The sequence below is a fragment of the Durotheca rogersii genome, assembly GCF_024521655.1.
Source record: "Durotheca rogersii strain YMJ 92031201 chromosome Unknown GGS23scaffold_5, whole genome shotgun sequence".
Classification (NCBI taxonomy): domain Eukaryota; kingdom Fungi; phylum Ascomycota; class Sordariomycetes; order Xylariales; family Xylariaceae; genus Durotheca; species Durotheca rogersii.
Window position 1 is genome coordinate 1,862,634 of NW_026251236.1, and position 25,345 is coordinate 1,887,978.

The window sequence follows — 25,345 nt, forward strand, 5'->3', positions numbered from 1 at the left end:
TATATACAACTACAGTATATATATATATATATATTCATTTACACATCTACCTACCTAACCTACCTATATACCTACATACCTATATATATATATATATATATACACACACTATATATATTTATTTAGGCAGCCCCCGTCGGTAGAGCCGTACATGCCTCTCAGACGGGCTGGCGCCGCCGGACAGAGCGTTACAGGTACCTGCGCGGCCGAGGGGAGGCCAAACCCTGGGGGGGGACGGGGGACGGGGGCCGCGGGAGGTGAGATGCTACCTACCTACGCCTCTGATGGACGTCTATCTCTCCTCGGTAGGGCTGCGTTAGCCAAAGCGACGGCGGGAACAATCAGCTCGACGATACGACCCAACGCCTCTTCGCAGGGGAACTCTTCCCAAGCCTTCCCTTCCCGTCTTTGTCACCCTTGAGTAATCTTCCTGGCCCGGGAGCGCAGCGCATGTCAAGTTTGGTGTAGACGAACGGAGCTGCCACGCCTTGATTGGGTGGCGCGTCGGCCCCCCTTTCCCCCCCTAGTAGCCCGGGAGGCAAGGTGGGTAGATAGATTGTCGACATGTATGTGTGTATGTACGTTATAATATACGTCTAACGTCTATGTTGCTGCGTGCGTAGATACCTGGGAGGTAGGAGGTAGGCAGTGGTCTCGACGAAGTCGTCGGTCGTGCGTCTGGGCTGTCGAAGACGGGACACGCCCACGTACCTACGCACGATATACGCGCTCCTACACACTCTCCATCTATCTACGCCTGCGCGGAAGGAAGGAAATGGGGTTCCTCCCCTTTTCTTTTTCTTCTTTCTCTTCCCCTCTTCCCGTCCCTCGACCGCGGAGGGGGTGAGAGCTTGGTTCGGCAGCAAGGTATATATGACCTCTCTGGTAGGAAGGGCTGGGGTTCGTGTTCGCGATGCGAGGACGGGAGGAACCTTCATCAAGCTGCCATCCTCCAGGAGGCGTGATGGAGGGTAAGATCAACCAATCAGAATTGCCTCAGCTGTTGATGCCTTCTTAACTAGGACCTTATGCCGACATGCTCGACATCGTCCGTATGTACCACGTACGTGATGCTATCCTTAGGCACGCGAGACGCACCGCATTCCCTCGAACCTGACTGCGTCTCCCCCTTCCCCTCCCCCCCCCCCCCGGTCTCTAGACGTCCTTCGGCAAGCGGCTAGCCTGATCTGTCTCCATACATAGACGCATATGTATGAGTAGATAGGTATCTATAGAACTCCCCCCCTCCCCCCCGGTCGTCTCAGCTCGCCGTATGTCGGGAGACCTCGAGTCTAGACTGCAGACAGCCCGCCAGACGTGTTAGAGGCCTTACGCGCAGTTGAAAGCTTGTCTGCGGCACTGCTGCGTAGGAAGGCATGTTGTAAGCATGTTGTAGGCATGCCGCCTTGGGGGCATTTCAGGGGGTACGACACTGTCGAGACGAGGGAAGACGTACGCAAGCAGTCATCGAACCGCTGAACATGGGGCACATGTATATATCTCGGCCGTGCATGTATATGTATACGTGCAAGGGGGCGGGACATGCACAATACCCGCCCAGGCACTCTATACGTGCTCTCCCTACTATGTGGACATGTACTGGTAGACATGTCAGTATTGTATATATGTATGTACGTCTGGATGGATATGGATATGGATGGATGGATGGGTGGGTGGGTGATTGTGGGTGGGTAGGTGAGTGGATGAGTGGATGGATAGATGGATGTACATACCATTCAGACACATCTCTGTATGCCCTCCCTCGCCGCCCCCGGGCCCCCTGGTCGACAGACAGACAGACTAACTGACATGCATCCATCCATGCATCCAGCCCCGCATCGCTTCTCTCTCCTACGGGTTATCACAATGACCTATGGCCTGATCACCAAGCGCGCTAAGCTTTCCCCCCTTTCTCATTCATCGATATCCCATATCCTCTCTCTCTCTCTCTCTCTCTCTCTGTGCCGTCTCTCCCTGCCTCGCCACAGAGTACGTATATCAACTACAGATGTATGTATGTATGTATGTATGTATATATAGGTTAGGTAGGAGGCAAGTAGGCGGCTAGGTAGGTTAAAGGCATGTAGATAGGTAAGGCGTGTAAGCGTGTAGGCACCTACCTATGTATCCCTCATCCTGCTCCCTCGCCCGCTCGTTACCCCGTACGTAACCTGCAGTCACCGTACAGAACTGGCCGTACAGATCCGCGTGAGCGCGGACGGCCCCAAGGCACACACACCAGCTCTCTCGTTGTCTCGGTAGGCCCACGCATCAGATGTCGTGTACCCGGCCAGTTACAGGCCTACGAAGAAGTTGAGGCTTGCATTTGCTCCATCTCTCCCCGTCCCTGTCATGCAAGCCTCTTTCCGGGGTTATCGCCGGCTTTTCATCATCTCGAAGAAAAAGCAACATCTCCCCTCTCCCTCTACCACCCTCCTCCTCCCCCTGTACGTAGCTATCGCGAAGTGACGACACCCTGTGCCGTCAACGGATACGTACAGCGGAAGCTTACTGGATACAGCCCCGCGAAGGGCCTGCCATCAGTCCGTTCGCGGGTACCTGCTTGCATGTGCAAGCCTCATGGGACCTACTAAGTGCCAGGTATGTGTTATTATCATCATCATACCACGTAGCATGTAAACGGCACAAGTGTACGATCTCCGGGGCAGGTTCGGTAGCTTTAAGCCTACCCTAGGTAGCTTAACTAGCTTTCTGACGGGGGGGGGTTCCTGGTGCGAACAGGGTCGGTCGGGGGATGGGTGAGGATTATTAATAAAAGAAAGAGAGAGAAAAAAGAGAAAACCTGCTGAGCAGGCCTGCCTTAGTAACTCGTATACAAGAAGAGGAGGGATAATAATAATAATAATAATAATAGGAAGAAGAGGTACATACGTGTACGTAGTAGGCGAATAGCAGTTCTGTTAGTCTAAAAGCCTGGTTCCTATTCGGACCGCAAAGATCGCGTCGCTAGGCGCAGCGAAGTCTTGGTATTTGATAGTGCTGCATCGCACCCCGATTTTGCAGGTGGGAGAGAGAGGAGAGCCAGCAGCAACGGCAGTGCATGGCCGTGGTAAAGGTGGTAGCAGTCGCATCAGCAGCCGTTGCAGAAAACGCCTTCGAGAAGCGTATGCTGATACCTCCAGTCCCCTCCGGTCCCCCTCCAGTCCCGTTTCTATCCTATCGCACATCGCGTACCTGAAAGTCGCCCGTTGCGTCATGGCAACTGGATGTGGCACAACCTTCTTTACAAACGGGAGGAAGATCGCCAACCGCCCTGAGGCGGCACAGACGGTGTCGTACAGAAAATGGCGCGTCGGCTTGTCCCCTGATTTGACAGCTCCCCTCCCCTTTCGCCCCCCTCGAGGTTCGAGGTCTATATGTACACATGTATATACAGGCTTCATCGAGAGAGAGGGAGAGAGAGAAGAGGAGAAAAGGGGACCCTGGTAGCTGTTTTTCTGGGCCGAGAGAGGGGCCAAAGGGGGGCCAAAGGGGGGCCAAAGGGGGGGAGCCAAGGGGACAGGGATGAGACTAAGAGAAAGACAGAGAGAGAACACCAACAGGGAGTTATGTAGGTAGGTAGGTAGGTAGGTAGGCACGTACATACCTCCATCCCTCTACATACAATAGTATCGAATCCTCCGTCGAGGATCAAAAAGGTCGCAGGGTCTGGGAAGCTGCCGAGCTAACTAACAAGGCTGCACGTACGGACATACTACATACCTACTAACACGCAGCAGGTGGTGAGAAGAAGATGGGTGCGCGCGTGTGTCCACCTCCCACCTACCTAGGTACATATGTAGGCGTGTAGTACTCGCACATACATACGTACACACATACTATAGAACCATGTGTGTATATGTGCGAGGGTGGATATCGAGTTGTGCCGACCGGTTCTGCTGCTAGATCGCGTTGCAACCGACTGGGTTTGGACGGTAGCTGGCGATCATCGTTCGAAACGGAGCTCTGCCTCCCGGCTCTGCCATCTCGAAGAAGGCTAGTGCCTCTCTGGACTGGGAAGCGGGCGGGCGCCGTCCAAGCTTCTTTGAGCCCCCTTGAAGCCTTCCTGTCTTACTACGTACATGGCGGTATCCAGATTCGCCTTTTCCACTTCCGAACGATGCCTGGCAAGGTCTACCCGGACAAGTTGGCTTCGTCGACTACCGGGACCGGACCAGCGGCAAGGGTTCTGACAGGAGCTGTCAGTCGGACGACTAATCTGAGTAACTGCTTGACTCCGTAGCGGCCACGGGCTTCCTCGGCAAGGGACCGCAGGTATTGGAGTATGCATCGCACGCACCTGTGTGTACGTACGGTAATGTGCGAGCGAGCGTATTGTACATATGAGTATGTAGGGGGACAGAAACGAACGTGATGGGTGCCTCCGAGGCACGGCCAAGACGTCGTTCGGCTCGCCGTCGTCCAACGAGAAACAGCATCTTTCGACTACTTACCACCCAATGGTCACCTACATATGTACAACTTCTCCCCAGATTGGATCTACGCGTGTCACAGATGTGTATGTATGTATGTGTGTATGTACATAACCCCCCGACCCGAGTGCTCTGTACTGTAACCTCGCGATGCTTGTTGTCGCAGGTCGGTCTCCTGAGATGTGTCTCGTTTTTTTCTTCTTCTTTTATACCTGCCGCGATCTGATCCGTAACGAGGTACCGTATACCTACTTACCTGCCTACGCGCAGCGACAGTATAGTATACCTACACTCTCTCCCCACTTTCTGTCATCGGTCGATCCTCTCTGATACTTGACCCTGGCGTCGACGATGTTTCTTCTGCGCCGGGGTTAGTTGCTTTTTGGCGGTTTGGATCTCCCTTTTTACCTCCCGCGCCCATCTCTAAGCCTCTAGTAACGCGCCTACCAAGCAGCGAGCGTTTCCCCTTGGAGGGGTCCATGGGTTACATGTTCCGCACTTCTGGACAGTTGAAACGAGGCGCGGGCAGGACCCTCTGTGTGTGATGACCCCCCACCAAATCCCTTGATCTTGGTTATGAGGCTACCATCCCGTATAGCGACGGCAATATTGGGGAACAAGCTCAACTATATACACGCTCGGGCACGTCCTTCGCTATCGCGCGCGCGTAACACACCGAATGACACCGAGATAGTATAATCCGTGCCAAGGGAGGAGGGGGGGGAGGCGACAACCAGCCAGCCAGTCCGGTCAGTTCACGACGACGACGACCCTTCTGTGCATGCGACAGGTCCTCTGAACACATAATACACGCGAATTATCGCCCGTACGAAGATTAGCTGCATCTCGGATAGCAGAGCTTTTCCTCCCACTCGACAAGGATTCGCTGCTTCGGTTCGGCATATATTAACCACCACATATAGCCATTATATACACCCGGCCCCTTTTAGGGTCATGGTGGTCAAGGTTTGAGCTTGGGATAATCTCGGGTCGAAGCAACCCTTTCTCTCTCATCACTCTCCTCTGTCGCGCTTCTCGCGAGAAGACGCCCCCCCCCCCCAATATCACTTATCACGCACGCACGCGCGCGCACGCGGCGCACGTACATACTACGTAGTATATGTACGTACGCACACGAGAACACAAGAGCATGTCCTCATTCGGCCATTATTGGAGATACTCTAAGCTCTCAGTCAGCAGAGCGTCGCCTGTTCTCGATGTTAGTGTAGCACAAGCACACGGCGACTGGGGCCGAGATTACGAGAGAGAAAGAGAAAGAGAGACAAGATGGAAAATAAGACGAAAAAAAAAATCGAATAACCGATCGTTGTTGTCGATTGCCGACAAGCCTTATCTCTACGATAGATCTAAACCGAGTCTAAAACGTAAAAATGAAGGTTGCCTCATTTTACTTGCCTCTACCTCTCTGTCTGTTTCTCTCTCTCTGCTCGGGAGGGGCCACACGGGGCTCGAGCTTGACCGCCTTCATCGTCCGGGAGAGGAGAGACGCAGGCTTTCTCGAACCAAACTCGCCGTCCCCCTACCAGTCCGAAATTGGACAGGCATCGTCCCGTTTTAGTCGACGATACTGACATCAGGCTCCACACGCGTCCCACGGGCCATGGGCCGTCTACTCGTATTGGTAAGATGCGCATGTTCTGTATGGGTGTGCCGCAGACACACGAACCTAGCCTACAGGTACCTACCTGCCTACCCTCCCTGCAACATCGTCCGAGGAGCGTCAAGACAAGCAGTACCGGTGTATGTATGTGTTAGAGAATGTGGATGGCCCAAGTTCGATGCCACTCAACTAAGGTTTAGTGTCAGAGGGGACGTTCCTTGAAACCCTTCGCGGCGGGATCAGGGGTGGGAGGTGGGAGGAGGAGAGACGAGGCGGAGGAGGGGAGGGGCATAAGGGGAGAGGGAATAGGGAAAGAAAAAGAAAAAAAAAGTTGTTGTCGACTACCTACCTCCTACCTACCTACCTACACACCTACCACAGGAGAAAGAACGTACATAGAAACTAGGAGAGCTCGAAGCAACCAAGCCATGTGGTTTGGTCGCCGTGGAGAGGTAGTACCTACATACATAACGTACATACGCCTACGGATCCGAGCTACGCTACTCTTCAACGCTGCGGCGAAAATACTACGGTATCTGCGATGAACATCTACGTATGTACGGACGTACAGTATGCACATATGTGTATATGGCATGTAGTACCTACCTAACCTTGGTTTATGAGCACAGCGATTCGGTAAGCAAGAGGTAGATGAGGATGAGCTGCGCAGGCAGGTAAGGCGCTTAGGGATGCCGTGTACATACTCATACATATGTCGGACAGAGAATACGTAACAAGAGAACAGAAGAGGGCCGGGGGGGCGTGCTACGTACAGAGATAGAGAGAGAGGGAGGGACAGAGAGGGACAGGCCCCCCCAAAATGCGGAAAATGTCCGGTGCCATTTTCCCCTGACTTGACAGTTACCAACCTGGTCCCTGTCCCATGCCGGGGGCGCGCGTTGCGCACGCCCACGCAGCCCAGACCAGGAGAGCGGCCAGCAGCAGCAGCAGATCAGAGTACAGCATAGGCCAGACCCTCCCTTCTCCTCCTCCTGCTTCTCCTCTTCTGATCTTCCTACTCCTCATCCTTTCCCCCCTAACCCCCCTCCTCCGTCCCCAACCCACCTCAGTTCCTGTTCTACGGAGGGACGGGCGAATGAACGAACCGAAACGAGGCTAGCTCGACCGTTGTCCCCTACATATGTATGTATGTGGCAACGGGAAACGATGGCATTTTGGACCTAAACCGCAAATCGATTCGTAGCCCATCTTCGTAGCGCGATCTGCCGGCTTCATTTTTCCCTTTCGGTACAAAACCCCCCCTTACGTAGCACTGAACCTTGGATCGTCTCTCTTTTTCTTTCTTTCTTTTCTTTCTGTCCAACTCTGGGCATCTGTCAAGATCGACAAGGTTGGTTGGACCTTACTAATGCGTATGGGCGGACATTGGAACGGCATGGCATGGCCACGGGATGGCATATATATACATGTGCATACATATGATCGTTCAGATTAGGAAAAGGCGAAGCTTGCCTCTTACGTACCCTCCCTCCCCAATGTATGTACGCATGTGGGTATAAACACATACATGTAGGCAGGTATATATGTATGCCTCTATGTTCTATGTTTCGATGTGCGTATATGTATGTAGCTGTTGGATGCACGGGAATGAGTGTACATACATAGAGGCATGTAGGTACGATATGTACATGTACGAGCACATACATATAACATATTGGTCGATGCTACCGTTCAGGAGGAGGACTCCAGACCTTCCGGGTGAGGGGAGGGAGGGCAGAGCGAAAGAAAAAAGAGACAGAGAAAAAAGGGGGGGGAGGGGAGAGAGAGAGACTAGGTAGCATTCCAGAGCCTTGCGCGCAAAACTTTGCCCTGAGGCAATATCATCTACCGTGCGGTCTCTCTACGCAGGAGGAATGCGAATGCGTGTGCGTGTGTGTGTGTGTGCATCGCGATCGCGGGTAGGGGTGGCTAACGAGGAGAGAGCCCGAGGGAGGGTGGTGGTGAGTAGCAGCGGTGTTGGTTGGTTGGTTGGTTGGTGGTGGTCGCCGCTGGTAGCAGCAAGCAGCTCGTGAAGACGCCCGAGTCGATATCACCTGCATTCGCTTCGCGTGAGGGAGCTGGCTGGCTGGCTGGCTGACTTATTCCTAGCTTGTTTTGTTCTTCTTCTTCTTCTTCCTTTTCTTCTTATGTCTCTCTCATCCCACCTATTTTAGAAGCAATACATATCCCGCCCGTACGCTCCAAGAACCAGGCCGTCGAATGAGATCACGGTCACGAAACCGCATACAAGCGAAGGTCTCCGAAGAATTGCGATAGGGCGCGAGTTTTGGTTCTCTACGTATGCGGACATGTTATGTTATATGCTATGTGGTACAGACACGGCTGGCACTCGAGTAAGCCGGCCAGCTCTTTCGGGATGTATGTCTTGAACACCCCAAGTAATTATTGCTATTTTATTTTTAATTTTTTTTATTCAACTCGCTTTCCTCTCGTGATAACGATCCCACGGGTCCCTTTTATTAGCTATTAGCATGAATGCCCGTGGTCGAGGCCCCTCGACGGGATAGCCACCTAATCCTGATCTCCTATCTTCTCCAACCAGGGGCTTCGTCTCGCGGCTCGGCGGCCCAGTTCCATCCATCCATCCATCGCTGCGAGCACAGAGAGGATGCGGCTGCTGCGTCGAGTATCGTGGTAGGATGATATGGGCAAAGCCGTGTGTGTGTGGACGTATATATAAATATATATATAGGCATATGTATAGGTATAGGTATAGGTATACCTCCCTATGTGTGTAGATGTGTGTGTATAAGTCCCCCTCTCTCCTCTCCCTCCCCCCCCCCCCTGGAAGGGAGCCCATCAAGCAACCTCCTGTCAACTTCCCGCCCGCCTGCGCCTGTATTGCCCATGCATACATATATGTACATACACTCGTCCACCCACCCACCTCATCCACCCGCCCATCCATCCATCCACCCACACATACCTACGTACAATACTCTCCTATCGAACTGCTGTGGTACCCTCCAAAAGCTTACATGGCCTCCGAAGTGGCGCGCCGGGTTTGTCCAGCTGTGGATCTCTTGCTAGGCACGCTGATCCAAATCGGGAATGTGGTGAATGCGTTATGATCCGTGTACTTCTTGTTATCCTCCGCATTCTACGTACTCTCGAGAACCAGCCTACAGTTCGTTACCCACCTATACTGTATGCGTGTACATATAGACGTACGTCTTTTCTACCTTGCCTACCTTGGGCACGTATGTGAGTAAGTACCTGAGGTAAGTATAGGCGGATAGGCAGACAAAACATGTTGACATACTCATCTTTGCTCCCCCGTAGCGTATTGTATTGTAACTATTGCATTGTCTGTAACTATGGGTGTACGCGTATATGTATATGCGTATGTATACGTGTGTATGTTGTGGGTGTATAGAAGGCTGAACGGGCGAGCGACGGTTGCGTGGACTAGCTCCCCATTACTTGCCGCTGGAGCACCAATCTTTAATCTCACTTCCTGGTTATATAATGCATCTTCGTCTCTATGTACATATCTCTCTCCTCGTCTCTCTCGTCTCTGGACCCCTCCCCTCGGCCCACTCACCTGGCTCTTGTGATTGAACAGAGAAGGAGAGAGGCGGGCGCGCGCGCGAGAGAGAGAGAGAGACAGACAGACAGAGAAGACGCTTCATCTCGGGTCTTCCTCGCTGTTAAGCGGCGAGCAGAGATGAAATCGGGCATGCAAGCGAAATTCCCTGATATTGGCGTCGTCTGTCCGTTCGTCTATTGCCTTCCCATCTCCAGTTCCGGTTCGTGGGCCGAGGGGGGCCGCTATCATATCACTCCCCTATATCAGGTCGGCTGCTATTAACAAGGCGGCGAACTCGAGCAGAGCAAAGCGGGCAAAGCCAGAGAGAGAACAAGCAGCCTCCCCTTGGTGACATTGGCAGCGAAAGTAACCTTAAGAATACATACATAATAAGGTAGCGGATACATGACATGGGTCGGTCCTTATGTGCGCTTTTTGCGAAGCGAGCTTACTGGATCCCCGCCGCATCCCCCTGGTCCCCTAGCCTGAGAGCAATCTCGTGAACCGATATTTTACTGTACCGTAAATGTCTGCGGCACCCCATGTCCTCGCGCCTTTCCCTTCTGGCTCTTCATCGGCGGATATGTCCAACGGCCATTCTAGAAAAAGAGCGGGCCCTCCTCTACGCACCTAGCAAAGAGCCGTCGGAGGATTTCCTAACTAATCAGGACCTCCCCTGTTGGGGGCCAGGGCCAGCATTGGATAGAAGATGCATGGAGGGGCTTTTATTTTGACAAGGGCATCGTCTGAATGGTTCTAGCTAGCCTTCTTGTCGATAGGTTCCCCCCCGTGCCTCCATACGATCCATGCTCGATAGTACTCTCTACCTGCCTACTCCGTCTCCCCCCCCCCCCCCCCAATCCACTCGCACGCACACACTCGCCCGTTCTCGCACACACACTCTATCTCACACGGCGCATCGAGAGAGAGGGAGAGACGAATTTGCCGTCATTTTCACCCACAGCAGCCAGGCCAAGCTTGTTACTGGACGTTGGGGGAAGAAGGGTACTTGACTGAGGCACATGCCTCATCCCCTGTCCGAGTCGGCAGACGGATGAAGGTTCTTATGGGCCGTCCTGCCGTTTAGTCTATGTACTGTTCAGTATAATACAGTATAATCTATCTAGCTTGTATATAACGTACGTACCTACATATGTAGCTATTAACAATACGTTCTTAGCTCTGTTATAGTTGTGACCGTGCTGTTGTTTCGACCTGTTGGTCCTTCTGGTGTTGCTGGCCGTGATTATACAGGCTGGCCGTCGTAGGACCGTGCCGTCGAAGACGAGCAGGGTCTCTGCCCGTCGTGGGTATCTCGAACCTCTTCCTCCTTGGACAGTCGTGATGGCGTTCTTCGTAGGTCCGGAGAAACAAGCTTGTTGCCAACGTTATCCTGTGCCTATCAACCAAGTCCCGGCCAGAACTGAGGGCCCTGTATCTCTGGTCCCCCCCCTCTCCCCCCCAGCCAGATCGCCATTAGCTCCGTTCTCCTTCCCAGTCGGGCTGCATGCACTGTACTCTAAACCCATGCAAGTTGTACTAAAAGTCTCTGTACCAGACCCCCAAGTCACACCCTGCTTCCTCGTTGACAGTCTTTAGACCTGGACCTGGGCTACCTCCGCTTGGCTAGGACCCGTAACTGTTAAACGTGCCCCCCCAGGGTAGTGGATAATGCCGTCTGCTGCACAAAACAGTCTCCTCAGAGGCGACATCTATCCTACCGTATCCCGTCCCATCCCATACAAGTACACTTCGGCCTGCAACCTTACCTTCTTTCGACGGTCACTTTATTCTGACTTCACCTACCTTTACACGAAAAAAAAAACAGAAGCCTTGCCTCTTCCATCAAGGGGTTGACCTCGGCAAGATTGGAAACTCGGATGAGCCCTTAGCTTGAACATCAGTTAGCCATCAAGTATCGTGGGCCTGATGTTCTGAGTAGAACGTCTCTGCTGTCCGGAGAAGGAGAATCGAGGAAAAACGCGAAGGAAGAGAGTGCTCTCGGTTGATCGCTTGCGGCGTGCGCGGAAAGGTCTTGGGAGCGGGCTGGGACCTATGTTCCCATGTCAACCACAACGACTTTGACGGCGACCATGGCAGAGTTGAAGACGGAGCCAACGCATAGTAGTCTTTGGTCGAACTATGGCGGTCCGGTATCCCTATCAACTCGATTCCCCAATCCCATGGACTCAAATCTCTCGCACCCTTCGACGACGTCCTCGCAGCATCCAGGACGACCACGGAGCAGCCACCCTACCATCGATCACCCTTACCCCTACCCTCGCTATCCGCAGGAGGAATCGGATGCCTTTGACAGATACCCACAGCCCTCTTTAACGCAACACCACAGCTTCCCTAACCTCAAGAGACCGCACCAGCCTAGTGAGCACCCTCCGTACCAGGAGATTGTGCAGGACCTGCGAGATGACGGCTCCAAGATCACTGTCAACCACGACCACAAGTTGCTCTCCTTCCGAAGGGTCCAGGACAAGCATACCATAGTCGACCAGCATGGCCGGATACAGCAGCTCGAGCTCTCCGCACAGCTGCACGGCATGTTCTTCCTCTCGGAGATGCCGTCGAGCACGAGCGACGGTGCAATCCTGCAGCCGGAGCTGACGTGCTACCGAAGAAACTTGTTTCAGATCAGCGGTTCCCTCATCACCCCGCGAGGGCAGCTCTCCGTGATACTACCCGAGACGGGAGAGACCGTCCCCGTGAACAGCACAGAAGTTACCATTTCCGCTATCGAATCGGTTGATGGCCATCCAGTGAGGCTCATTGTGATTCCGTGGAAGACGCCGCCTCCAAACTCGCCGGAATTGCCTCAGACGCCCGATCAAGAGCCTCCGTCTCTGCCATTGATCCCGTTCCCAGACGACGGGCAGGAGGCTGACGGCGAATATGCCGTGTATCCTATCGGATGGCGCCGGCTACAATTCAGAATGTAAGGATGCCTGCTCTTCATCCTGCCAATCCCGTGTCGTGCGCGCCGGGATTGAGGGGACACATGCACTAACTTGCTTTGCAGAGCAACGGCGAACAACGGGAGGAGGAAAGAACTTCAGCAGCATTTCGTGCTGCATCTCAAGGTGGTGGGCACGTTGACGAACGGGTCAAAGGTTGTCCTGACAGAATCGACGACGGCGCCTATAGTAGTGCGGGGACGGAGTCCACGGAACTTTCAGGCCCGGAAGGAGATTCCCCTCCTGGGATCCAGCGCCGGCTCACGAGGGCAAGCGCTGGTAGAGACGGGATTGGGTATCGTCGCGGGCCCCCTAACAGTCAAGCCTCAAGACCCGAAGCTGCGGGGGCTGAATCTCGAATTACCGAGGACGGCGTTTACCTTCAACGCGTCGAAGCTCCCAGGAAGCCCGATGGCGATGAGATCCAAGTAGGTCCTCTTTCTGTATCCTGGTCGAGGGACCATCCACGGTCCTGAAACGCTTCGTTACGATGTACGATTTGGGCGAGATGAGCGGGAACGGGTGGTCCATTTTAGTATCCCTCTTTGGACATCGCAGCTGACCCAATTTTTCAAGTTCGTACCCTAGTTGGAATCCGCCTAGCCAATTACCCCTATCCGGAATGCCAGCTTCCGCTACAGCCAGCTACCCGCCAGCGAGCATCCCGGCGGACTCATACCAGAAGATGCCCCTCTCTGGAACATCAAGCTTCACGCAGGAGCCTCAGGAAATCCCTATGCAGACGTCCATGCCGTCGATGCAACTGTCCCTGGCCGCGACGGAGCAGCAACCGCCCGCTATCCGGACGCAATACGCATATGTGCAGGGAACATCGGCCCCGCCACAGCTATCGGTAACAACGACGTCGATGGGAAGCAGCTCGGACCACGGAAGCCTAAGCGTGCCGCGATACGTGGACTCAAACCCGCGCCCGGCCAAGAGCCCACGCCACGCCAGTCACCAATCTATACCCAGCACCAGCTCCATAAGCAACAGCAACGACGCTTCTTCCGAGTACCGGTACGGGCCGTCCGGATACGTATCGGTCAACAATAATTCCAGCGAGCTGAGTTCGGCTTCGGCTTACAGCACAGACAGCGCGAATGGCACTTCTTCCGGGGCCGGCGGGGCCGGTTCGACTGGCGCCCCGTCCTCGGCGGGCGGCCACACCCAGCAACCGCCACCGCAGCAGTCACAACCGCCGCCACCGCGCGACTACTACCCGCCTTCGACGTCGTGGACGACCACAGCCGGCGAACCCAGCAGCATCCACGCGTATCATAACGGTGGTGCAACAAGCTCCGAGAGCAGTCGGCCCTACGCGTTCCCTGGTAAGAGCGAGCATCCTCCACCACCGGGGAGCTACGCCTCTACTATAAACCACTATTCGTGGAGCCCAACATGAAGACCGAATCGATAAAAAAAGCGATGGTTCGAAGGCGGGTACGAGGCTTGCTGAATCTGGGCATGGTTCCCATTCCCGACCGCAGAGAGTCGGAGAGTCGAGGAGCGGCGCGCGCATGCATAGGAAGCGGATGCCTGCGCATGGGAATCGGAGGGGCGACGACTCTCTCTTTGCGGTATAAAAGTGCGGCTCTTGACTCAGGACCGCTGTATAGTATTTAATCAAAAGCTCGTTATTCTTTCTTATTCCAAATCCGTGGTGGAAGACAAGGGGCCAAAAGCTGATCCCGGGATTTCCTCACCCTCGGCAGAGGACTCGGGTCAAGCGGAAAGGTGGGATGGAGGATTGGCAAAGGCGAAAGACGGCGGAACAAGTGGATCATGCGTATCCGTGCAAGGGCAAAAGCGCAGCCGCTGTCGTGCTCGTTGTCCAGCAGCGTATCTGGTGATTTTTTCCTATATCGATGCTCATTCGTGTCCTTCGCTTACCGCGAGCGCGACCCTTCCACTATGTTTGAACGGTACAGCACATACTCAGACATTCGCAGAGACGGGTCGGCATTCAGATCTCCGGAGTTGGTTTCTTTCTGTCTCCTACATCATGTTGTTATCCTTTTGCGTTGCGGATCTTCTGTTGTCGATATCCCCCCCTCGTTCGTACTAAGCGTACCATGCTATACCATCGTCGTTACGTGTCACGCAGCCCGCAGAAAGGGAAAACGAACCAGGCGGCCATATTGTTGTTTCCAAGCGACTTGGATTCATGACGCCGTAGGTGGGATTCCTGGCGTGGTAGTTGTCATTATCATTGTCGTTAAGCTAGGCGATGGAGGAACCCTCCCATATTCTATCGATATTCATGGCGGACCTGTTAATAATCCAGTTTTCTCTCCTCTCGGGGCGGCACCATACGCCGTCAAGCGGAACGTGATTGCGCCAGGCTCGTGGGAAGCCGATCCCTCCGAGATGAGATGGTTACAGGCCGGGGTGTGTAAAGTATGGCTTTGTCCTCAGGACTGGTGTCTCGCTCGCCTGGCGGTTTATAAGGCGTGGGATCGGCACTAGAAGAGAGAGTTCAGCCCCTGCGTAGACGAAACGGCCGGGTTGATAAGTGGAATTGATATCTACGACATCCTTGGAAAACCCCAACAACTAGGTTGCCAGCCGACACATCCACCCTATATATACTGTGATAGCGCGCAGAACCGAGGGTCCTGATATAGAGATGAGAAGACGTCGGGATCCGTGTTTCAGCTTTCAGCCGCCAGGGGGGGGCGGTATGAGACTAAAGCACCAGCCAGCCAAAGCTGAATGGCTTCAACTGCCCCATAGAGCGACTATCATCATCTAGCACGGGCTAACATGTCGCACTAGCTCAAGAGTACGCGAGCCGGGACGGGGACCGCGGCAGAAGCTGAGTGCTCTAGCGACAGCTACCCTCGACGTAGTATCGGAAAAAGAGGCTAATCGTCGTGATGGCTAGTAAGCCCGGGCCGGCTTAGTGTATCGTGGTTACGTACGAACGGCCATACGAATGGGGGGAGAGGGAGGTGAGGTGAAGCAAGAAGCTTAGGTGAGAAGACGACGAGGTACGCTGTATAGAGGAGGAGGAGGGACGAGAGGGACGGCGGGGAGATGACCAGCAGGTAGGCATCAAGCGACGAAATTATACTGGAAGCTTCTTGTGCCTCGACCCGCTTCTTGTGCACGCATCCATCCCAACCCGCACCTGCCGTCTTTTGCTTTTTCCCTTCTCTCTGTTGCGGCCGTATCGTGGCTTCCTGCCGGGCGATTCGCATACCGGTACCTGCCTTAGGCGCGTGCAATACACCGGACAGGAGGTATACTACGTGGCACACGGGAAGGTACCTAAGGTATAGAGATGCATACTATAGCTCGTGGGCGCAGGTACACTCTACCTGCCTACCTAGGTAGATGTACTCTACAACAACCCCCCTCGCTGACATTAGGTACCTACCTACGGTACCTACCGGCCTCCTTGGTTGCCCACCTAAGGGAGGTATACACTTGATTAACGTCAGACATAGCAAGGTACACGAGGTATCAAACTATGGCAGAGAGCGGGTGCGTGCCTGATTCATCAATTGGGGGGTACGGACAATACGAATATAGGCGTAGATCGGCGATAAGCAGGAAGTGCACGGTCGGTGCAGCTCGGCTAGCAATGCGGAAGAGGAGCACGACGGAGCGGAAGTTGACGATGCTACTCCTATCGGGTCGGGAGGCGTACGCCAGATTGGCCAGCAACTCGCTCCGGCGACAGGTGGGATTCGCGACGTTCCAAACTGCCGGGACCGAAACGAGGACCGGCCATGTGGGCGAAACGAGCATAGATACTTAGGTACGTAGGTAGGTTAGGTACCTAACCCCCCTAGGAGGTAGGCAAGCCCCACAGGTACCTTTATAGGTCCAGGTACTTGGTACTTCGAGGTGCGTGATAGAACTTACGAGTTGTACGTGGCCAAAGCGCGGTATGAAGTCAAGGTGGTATGTACCTAACCTACCTCCCACCTACCTAGGTACGTGTAAGCCAGGCTGGCAGACGTGGGTGTTATGTAAGAGAGAAGTTGCAGAGTTTCTTCCTCCACCAGCCTCATTCGCGGCAACCTCGTCTTCCTAACCCAAGCCTACCACGCTCTCCCTCACCACCTTCTACGTAGATTCGAGTCGAGGTCGGGTCCCGCGTACTGCCTCCCGGTATTGGCCTACCACGTAGCGCACCATGTTCGACGTCCCGGACGCCAAACGGTACGTGTCCTCACGGCTGCCCCTTTCCTCCCCATAAAACCAATAGTGTCTTTCGCAGGGTCCGGCGCGGGGATTTGTGCGACTCCGCCTCCGAGGACGAGCCGGTGTCGGATGAGCAGTGGGACTTCTCCCTGCGTAGGAAATTAAACGCCCAGCTATCCGGCTTGCTGGACATCAGCTTCGCGCCAGATACAGCTATCGAATCGCAGCAGCCCCCGACAGGTGCGGCCGAAGACGCTGGCGACGCCGGGAAAGAAGCCTTCGTGTTCCGGTTATTCAAGGGCGAAGGCGCATCGCACACGGTAGTGCTCGAACCCCAGAATGCCGCCGCAGGAGACCGGGGCAATGGCGCATTTGTCGTCGCCAGACGGCCGGCTTCGTATTATTTCGCGGGGGACCCCTCGCCCGGCGCGGTAAAGAGATTCCGGGCGGCGGCTGTGAGTGCGGAATACCTCCTCCAGGATGCTTTAAAGAGGCGTTGGGGGCTCGAAAAGCCGTGGAGAGTAACGGCCATCTCTATCGTCTCCAAGAGAATGAGAGCTGTCCCGGATAATTCTGTCGCCGGTGCTACGACTACTGCCGGAACACACAAGAGGAAGAGGCCGGGTAAAAAACGCAGGATAATTCTCAGGAATCGCGAGAAAGCCAAAAAGGAGCACGAAGAGACGACAAAACAACGTGCTGCCGAGAAGGAGGAGTGCCTAAAGGAGAAGAAGAAGAGGCTGAATAGACAGAGGAAGCTAAAGCGGAGAGCCAAGGAGCACGAGAAGAAACAGGGCGCAAAAGACGAGGTAGTTTCCGGACAGGGTAGTGATGGTGGTAGCCCGGAAATCTAGAGATTCTTCACCTCTCGGAGCTGATGGTTGTTGTCTTAGGTGTATTTAAGGTACCTAACCTATATGAAGTACCTACCAAGGCAGGTAGGTATGGACCAGGAGCCAGGTATCCAGGTACTTGGGGCGGGCTCGCGCGGAGCATGCGTTAGGTTAGGTACCTACCTACCTACTACTCATAGTAGTATGTACATAAGAGAGGTAGGTGCCGATTGACGCCACACCACACCACGTCATTCTGGGGATTGGGTACCTCGGGTACAGGTACTTAGGGTAGGAGGTACCTAAGGTGGGTAAGAGGTACCTAGGTAGGTACATGGCCCATGCTCGCTTCCATCTCCCTGACACAGCCACATCTACACCCTTGCGCCCTTGATTAGGCAGGCAGGCATGTCTCAGGCTTCTAGGTACGCAACCGGGTACGTTGTACTCATACGGAGGGCAGGTACAAGCGAGCTGCAACTGGCAGGAGGGATGTACCTAAGGCGTAGTGTGGGAGACAGGTACCTACTCCCTAAGCACCTGGGCAGGTCCTTTGGCATGGATGGAGGTTACCTTATCAAGTACGTACCCCCTTGGCCACCTGGGGATGTGTTTCCAGCACATATCGATATTCACGTGTGGTGTCTGCCAGGCCTAAGTTTTCCTGATTTCTCATATTTGTTGGATGTCGGTCCAGTGCCGGGTCCGCAGCAACTTGATCGGAACTACTACCACCTGTTATCGTCCTGTGAACCGCTGGCCACTGGGTTCTTCGCTTCCGCTTCCAAAAGAGATGCGTGTTCGTCCCCAACTCATCGCTCTCGTCGCTCATTATGTCCATTTAAATGCCACCGCGTTCTAAGCCCCGCAACGCGTCAAGACATATGAATTCGCTGTGGCCGTTGAAAGCCGCCGACGACGGCGCCGATCCACCCAAGGGCCCAGTGGATGTGGCAGACACGGGCGTTGCTGACCTCGGACCCAACACAGCCGGCACCGCACCCGGCCGCCAGCCCGCTCGACCACCGCTGCAACGAAACCAGAGCCAACCCCTTCCGCCCGCACAGCTCCCTCCGCCACCAGCCAGCCAGCCGCCCGACTCGCTCTCCCTCGCGCAGCTGAGGCGTATAGTCTCCGAGTTCCCCCGCCTAGAACCCGTTGCGTACGACTTCAAATACTCAGACACCGCCCCCCATGCGGAGGAGATCGAGGAGTGGTTTGTCTACCAGTTTTGGCAATGGATTCGGTTGAACTCTGCCCAGCGAGCCTTCGAGTGGCAATGGGAACACGATATCGCTGCCAGGCAGGATGAAATCACCTGGGACCAGGCCGACGACGAGATTAGGACACATTTTATCCTGCAAGCTCTGGACGGAGTTAAGGCTGACGACACCGCCACCCGTGTCGCCGCGATCGGGAGGCTCACGTATCTTGTTCTCGGCCGATGGGCAGACACCGCCGGCGCTGCCCCCACCGGTGACAGAGCGAAGATTCGAAGCGTAGCCGCCCCTGCGCAGCTTGCTGCGATTAATGCCAGTGTCAAGCTCATCGCACAGTGGGATGGCATCCCCGTCATATGGGCAGCCTTGCGCAACGCCTACGAATCATTATGGTATGTCGCTATGTTAGCCCTAACTAGCGGCGCCGCGCTCATTCGTGTTCGTGCAGGGTAGATGAATCCCTTCGGCCACAGGGAAATAGCCTGCAGGAGGCCCAGGACGAACTTATGAACTTGATGACCATCATGTACATGTGTATACAGGAAACGTTGAACGACCAGGACGGCATGGGTACCGTGTGCGAAAAGCTTCGTAAGTTCTCGGTTCTAGGGACGCGTACTAAACCTCGAACTAAGACCTGTAGTGGAATTGGAACCTCATCTGACCATCTTCATGCTCACGGCGTCTGCAAAACTACGATGGCAGGAAGTTAACATCTTACCCGCATCTCAGGTAGGCGTGCTCCTTACCTGCCTGGTTCCCGCAAGCCCTGCTGACGCCGGGTAGACTCTTTTGCTTTTGTGGAAGTCGATTCTTCTTGAATTTGGCGGGTCCAACGAGATTATGGACACCAAGAAGGCTCTTAGAGAAACGGCTACGGACGACAAGGAGAAGGATCTTATCACGACCACACCTCTAGACTACCATGTCTTCCGAAGAGAGATCACCTCAAAATACCCAGCATACGTACCTCCCCAACCATTATTGCCTCTCGAAGCAGAAAATACCTCTCTCCTGCCCCCGTTACCAAACCATTCCACTAGAAATAATAGCTCGAATGGGATCATTCCCGCGCCCCCAGGTATGCAGAACGGTGGGGCCTCGATCCTACACCAACCCGTCCACATCGCCACCCCAGCGCCGTCCCCCCCGCCGTCCCCGGCCGCTGGAGGAAAAGGAGGCAAAAAGCAGAACTACCAGACAAACCAGAACTTTCCGTTCATGTATCCGCCGTTGGATGCTACCAGCAACAGCGCAGGTGGCAAGGGTACGGCCGGCCTTCAGGACTCCCTTGTCGGTCGGAAATGGGAAGGTAGCGACGTGCCCGCGTCCATCCTCGAAGCCGGCGAGCTCTTCTCGAGGCGAGTGCGCATGACCCGAGCTACGAGGCAGCTATGGGAAGAGCGCGAGAGATTTCAAAAGTTTGAGAGAGGCTGGGACCCTTCAGACGATGATATAGAAGATCTAGACCTCGACGCCCTATCTCTAAATGACGATGTCGATGACGAGAAGCTTCTCGAAACGATCGAAAAGCGACGGACGAAAGCCCGAGGAGCCGAGATTGACTATGGACCCGACCCAAACGTGGACCCAAAGGTCAAGCGACGGCTGGAGGCTATCGAGTCGTTTTACGTGAGTGTGTGTAAGCCTCGATCTTGGGGGATTGCTACTAAATGCCCGCAGGCCGCTGTTCTGCCGCAGCTTCAATCCCTGGTTATAGTCCTCATGAAGGGCGTATTGTTCAATGTGACCGCGTGCATCGCCCTTCCTAACGGTGGCCCGCAGCAATCTGGGATCTCTGGGATCAACCAAACTCGGGTCAACGGCGGGCCTGCTACGTACAGGTCTCAAGACAGCTCCTCGGGCGTCAACAACTCGCCAAATCACGACGGCGCCGAGCTTTCCTTGGAGGAGATCGATGCTACTAGGTGCAGAGAAATCGAATCGAAAGCGGCTACGGGAATTATTCTTTTGCTTCTCAAATGGCTGAAAGTTTCGCGTTGGTACCTCGAGCCCCGATGCTAGTAGACCTAGCTAATCAGATCCTGCTCAGATATTTTGAAGTTTGAATACTTGGGGCAACTACTGCTGGACTCGAATTATCTACCCCTTGTCCTGAAGCTGTTCGCGCATCAGGACATTCAACAGGTAGTCGATAGTAGGGCCGATCGTGTTGAATATAGGTAAACACCTCCCCCTCAGGCCTCTGGCAGGCTGGATCAACTTGCAGCATGTCTCACCTCTTCCAGTTTCTTTCAATTCTGCAACGACCGCGCCGCTCCAGCGGAGAGACCGCCAGCAGAGGTAACCGGGGCCGATGGCGCCGAATATGAAAGCGATGATGAGGCCGCGCCACCACCTATAAAAAGGCGGCGATCGCCACCGGAACAAGCAGGGGCGTCGGCAGAAGGAAGCGAGGCCGTGAGCAACAACGAGGGCCAAGTACCCGCTCGCCCCGAAGTAGACGAGCTAGGTTATCCAGTGAATCCTCTACCAAAGGAGCCTATCACGGACTTTTCGCGCCGCAATTTCTTCTCACTCATCAACTACCTGCGGATCATGCAGAAGATTTGCAAGAACAAGGCCCACCGTAACTTACTACTCGTACAGTATAAGTCGTCGAACATCATACGCAAATCCCTCAAGGTGCCGCAGAATGAGCTGCGGCTCTATACGCTCAAGCTCTTCAAGAATCAAGTGCCCTACTGCGGCCGTAAGTGGCGGCAGAGCAACATGCGTGTCATCACGGCGGTGTATCTACACTGCCGGCCCGAGCTCCGAGACGAGTGGCTGGCGGGCGGTGACCTGGAGACGGAAATCGACGACGCGCTCCCTCTCGAGCAGGCGCTCCGAAGCTTGACCCATTGGTTCAATGTGCGGAGATATCCGGACCAGATGGCGCCAGAGATTAGAGAAGCACTCCGAAACGAGCAGGACTTCTTCAAGCGCGAGCTCGAAAAGCTTGACGTATGGGCTGACGTAGGTCAGGTGGAGAGTCTGAATGGCGGCGAGTGGGAGCACCTCGGGCACGGTTCCGCTTACGGCTGAACATTTCCACCGGAGAGTGCAGAGGACGCGCGAGTATCCCCGTGGCAGCTCAGTCAGAGCCGGACTACTACCAAGGAGTACTATATAGGTATTCAGCATACTGGACAGGAATGCGTGGCTGGGGTTAGGTATGTCAACGGATAACCGTTACTTATTTTTGGGCGGATAAGATACCACTCCAAGAGACCACTTCCTCCTCCTCTCCCTTTTCTAGCACGGGTGACGGGGTAGAGAGGGACGAAATCGGTCACTAGGCAGTACGCAAATCGGCGATTCTGCATCCGAACGATAGTCGCCGGGATGAAGCTACGAGTGGACAGTACTGTATTTCGAGAGCGAAGGCATAATGACAGTGCGCCGCGATGGAACAGAGAAATGAGGGGCGCCGAGCCCTGGTTAGATCGGCCAGCTTCGTCTTCTTTGGTGTTGGCGAATAGACCGATACAACCAGGCCACGATTGATTTCGGCCTGATAGCATACCATAGGACCCGTTCAGTCCAGCCTTAGTTTACACACCCGCACGCCCGTCTTCCCCCACAAAGACTCGTAATATCTCTTAGGTGGGCCCGCGAGCCCATCCTCCATCCTCGGCAGCGCCCGGCTATCAGTGACGGCCACCATTGGAGCCGCATACATAGGCGTGTATTTTTAATCATTTTCACGCACCCCCTGCGCGATTCCTCTTTGTTGAATAACGCCCCCGTTCGCTTCTCCTGCCCATCCCTCCCCATCTCCGCTCTCCAGATCCGGATCCATCGCGGTGCAGCGGGCGTAGCGGGGGGCGGCTTATCGCGAGACGATTCGGACTCTATACATCCCACACTCTGAATCCACCACTCCGCACTTCGGTTATCTGGTATTCAGCGGGCAAGCGGGGAGGGGGCAACTAGTCGGTCAAGCCAGTCGGCACACATCTATCACGAATCGATCGATACGGGCATTGGGTTACTCGGCACAAAAAGGAAGAATTGGACGAGTTCGAGGTTCGCCGAGGGCCGACGGTCGAGGGTTTACGAGGAGGGGGACGAGAGGGACAGAGGAGGAGAGGGAAGATGGTGGCGGACGGTGGCAGCAGCGGTCAGAAACGGAAGACGCCGCCGCTGATGGCGCTGACGGCGGGCGGGATCGCCGGAGGCGTCGAGGCCGCCTGCACATATCCGTTCGAATTCGCGAAGACGCGTGTGCAGCTGTACGGGCACGAGGGCGTGCGGAACCCCTTCCGGGCCGTTGCCAAGGTCGCGCGCGAAGAGGGCGTGAGGGCCCTGTACAAGGGCTGCTCGACTATGGTCGTGGTACGTCGCCTCTCTGTCCTAACCGACCATCCATCTGTCTACTCATCCGTTCCCCCCTCTATGCACCTATTCAGGCCTCGTCATCCGGCCGTCCCGGGATTCCCTCTCGTGTACCTTACCGCCCCCCTCCCCCAACACTTCCTATCGTCCTCAACACACACTTGGTGTTGTGTATGTAATACAGACACCCGCGCACTCCATCCATGCATACACCTGATCCTCCGCACTCTCCTTATCGAACGGAGCCGGCGCGAGTGGCCGGCCTCGCCCATTACCCATCAACCTCGCTAGTGCGCATGCGCCATTTTAGGTTGGCTAGAGGGACAACCGGATATTGCCATGAGCTGTGGTGGGTATGGTAGTGAGGGCGTCCCTCGTGGTCCAGCCAGCTGTCCGCCCAGCACGTGGACTCCAAAAGCTTCGCATACCTGCGTGCACACGCGTATCGGGCAGAGGAGCACGCAGGCGGTGGCTATGATGAGTACCCTCGCAACTCTTGCTCAATCGAGAAGCTCGGATGTGGCAGGAAAGGGGATGGGAGGGATCGTGCTTTGGCTCCTTTGCTCCCTCTTCCCGCTTACCTCTTCTGTTTTCCCTGCCAATGACATCGTGCATACAACACGCGTATGCTTTCCTGAATCCTATCGGGCCGCGCAGTCCCGCAAGTCGCGGAGCGCCTTGCGAGATTTGATGGTGGGGGGATGTTGTAGGTATAGGGGAGGGGGCGGGGGGGCGGCAGGGAGGTCGACGACGACTCGGCCTTGCTTGCGCGCGAACACAACGCGCGCGCGGTCTGAGGACCAAGGCATCGTCGGATCCCCTGTCCCCCGCTCCCTGCCTGTGTATCCGTGTATAATGGGTCCGTCAATAAGTCAATCAAACCTGCATGCATACGTACATGGATAACGCTGCGCTCACTCCGGTAGCCGCTGTGATCAACTCCCGTCCTCCCCTTTCTTCCTTATTCCCCCCTTGCACCCTGCACACCACACAGTAACTACTATACCTACCTGATATCTATCTACCTGCGCAGTACGGACGAGGACACCCCTGATCTTGAATCCTACGTAACCCTCTGCCCGCCCCCCCTCTCCCTCTCCCACGATCCTGCCTCGCCTAGGTCGCCGTGCAGACACACCCTCTTCCTCCCCTCCCCTTCCCAATCGACATACCCTTGTAGATAGCTGATTCCCCCACCCCGTCCACTCCCCTCCCCCGCGCCCCTTTCCGCCGGCCCGCTCGCTCACATAACCCTCCCGCCGCAGGGCTCCATCGGCAAGGACGCGGTGCGCTTTGTGGTCTTCGACCACATCCGGTCGCTGTTCGCGCCGGACCCGACGACGGGGCGCCTCGGGACGGCGCAGTCGATCTTCGCCGGCATGCTGACCGGGGTCGTGGCGTCGACCGCGGTCGTCACGCCGTCGGAGCGCATCAAGACGGCGCTCATCGACGACGCGCGCGGCGGCGGCGGCCACGCGCGCCGGTTCCGCTCCGCCCCGCACTGCGTCGCCGTGCTCGTCCGCGAGCAGGGCCTGCGGCGCGCGCTGTACAGCGGGTACGTGACGACGACGCTCAAGCAGGTGGGCACGACGGGGTTCCGGCTGGGGTCGTACGCGGCGCTCAAGGACTGGGAGCGGGCGGCCTTGTCGTCGTCGTCGTCGTCGTCGTCGGGCGCGGCGGCGGCGCACCTCGACGTCGACGGCCCCCTGCTCAGCTTCGCCAACGGCGCGGCCGCCGGCACGCTGACGACGCTGGCCACCCAGCCCTTCGACACGATCAAGACCAAGGCGCAGCAGGCGCGCGCCGTGCGCACCGCCGACTGCGTGCGCCAGCTGCTGGCCGAGGACGGCGTGCGCGGCCTCTGGCGCGGCACCGTCATGCGCCTCGGCCGCACCGTCGCCGCCGGCGGCATCCTCTTCTCCGCCAACGAGCAGGCGCTGCGGCTGCTGCGCGCTGGCCGGCGAGGCGCAGGGGTAGCAGCACAGCTGAGAGAGGCCCGGGGGGGAGGGGGCATAGGCGGGCGGACGTACATACGTATATGCGGTTCGCGGTTCTGTAGCGAGGTTGAGCGGGATGGGTGGCTGGATAGGCTGCGTAGAGGTGAGGAATGGCCACGCAAGAGAGAGAGAGTGGGCCGGCGCGACAAGAGCAGTGCCTAGATGCCGAGATCCCCAAGTTAGACCTATCGCGGTACATATAGATACCTGGCCTGTCTAGACAGAGAGA

General features: G+C 55.6%; 6 protein-coding genes across 6 annotated transcripts; 5 read left to right on the forward strand and 1 right to left on the reverse strand.

The window, feature by feature from the left end:
- Nucleotides 1-7,088: 7,088 nt before the first annotated feature.
- GGS23DRAFT_559263 (uncharacterized protein) lies at nt 7,089-8,167 on the reverse strand. Its single transcript, XM_051515809.1, has one exon. It carries the CDS (start codon nt 7,719-7,721, stop codon nt 7,392-7,394), a length of 330 nt encoding a protein of 109 aa, XP_051374158.1. The 5' UTR covers nt 7,722-8,167; the 3' UTR covers nt 7,089-7,391.
- A 3,530-nt stretch (nt 8,168-11,697) lies between these two features.
- GGS23DRAFT_603990 (p53-like transcription factor) lies at nt 11,698-13,975 on the forward strand (the record flags this gene model as incomplete). The annotated part of the gene is made up of 3 exons (XM_051519547.1): nt 11,698-12,551; nt 12,636-12,998; nt 13,147-13,975. 3 exons carry the CDS (start codon nt 11,698-11,700, stop codon nt 13,973-13,975), a joined length of 2,046 nt encoding a protein of 681 aa, XP_051374159.1.
- A 190-nt stretch (nt 13,976-14,165) lies between these two features.
- GGS23DRAFT_427255 (uncharacterized protein) lies at nt 14,166-15,238 on the forward strand. The gene has a single exon (XM_051513819.1). It carries the CDS (start codon nt 14,356-14,358, stop codon nt 15,037-15,039), a length of 684 nt encoding a protein of 227 aa, XP_051374160.1. The 5' UTR covers nt 14,166-14,355; the 3' UTR covers nt 15,040-15,238.
- Nucleotides 15,239-16,464: 1,226 nt separating this feature from the next.
- GGS23DRAFT_559272 (uncharacterized protein) lies at nt 16,465-17,851 on the forward strand. The gene is made up of 2 exons (XM_051515810.1): nt 16,465-16,743; nt 16,802-17,851. Exons 1-2 carry the CDS (start codon nt 16,718-16,720, stop codon nt 17,577-17,579), a joined length of 804 nt encoding a protein of 267 aa, XP_051374161.1. The 5' UTR covers nt 16,465-16,717; the 3' UTR covers nt 17,580-17,851.
- Nucleotides 17,852-18,158: 307 nt separating this feature from the next.
- On the forward strand, nt 18,159-21,872 carry GGS23DRAFT_427326 (N1221-domain-containing protein). Its single transcript, XM_051513820.1, has 7 exons — nt 18,159-19,170; nt 19,227-19,369; nt 19,422-19,510; nt 19,565-20,410; nt 20,462-20,777; nt 20,832-20,961; nt 21,028-21,872. Exons 1-7 carry the CDS (start codon nt 18,404-18,406, stop codon nt 21,824-21,826), a joined length of 3,090 nt encoding a protein of 1,029 aa, XP_051374162.1. The 5' UTR covers nt 18,159-18,403; the 3' UTR covers nt 21,827-21,872.
- A 699-nt stretch (nt 21,873-22,571) lies between these two features.
- On the forward strand, nt 22,572-25,187 carry GGS23DRAFT_618497 (mitochondrial carrier; the record flags this gene model as incomplete). The annotated part of the gene is made up of 3 exons (XM_051520942.1): nt 22,572-23,119; nt 24,385-25,092; nt 25,179-25,187. Exons 1-3 carry the CDS (start codon nt 22,880-22,882, stop codon nt 25,185-25,187), a joined length of 957 nt encoding a protein of 318 aa, XP_051374163.1. The 5' UTR covers nt 22,572-22,879.
- Nucleotides 25,188-25,345: the final 158 nt, after the last annotated feature.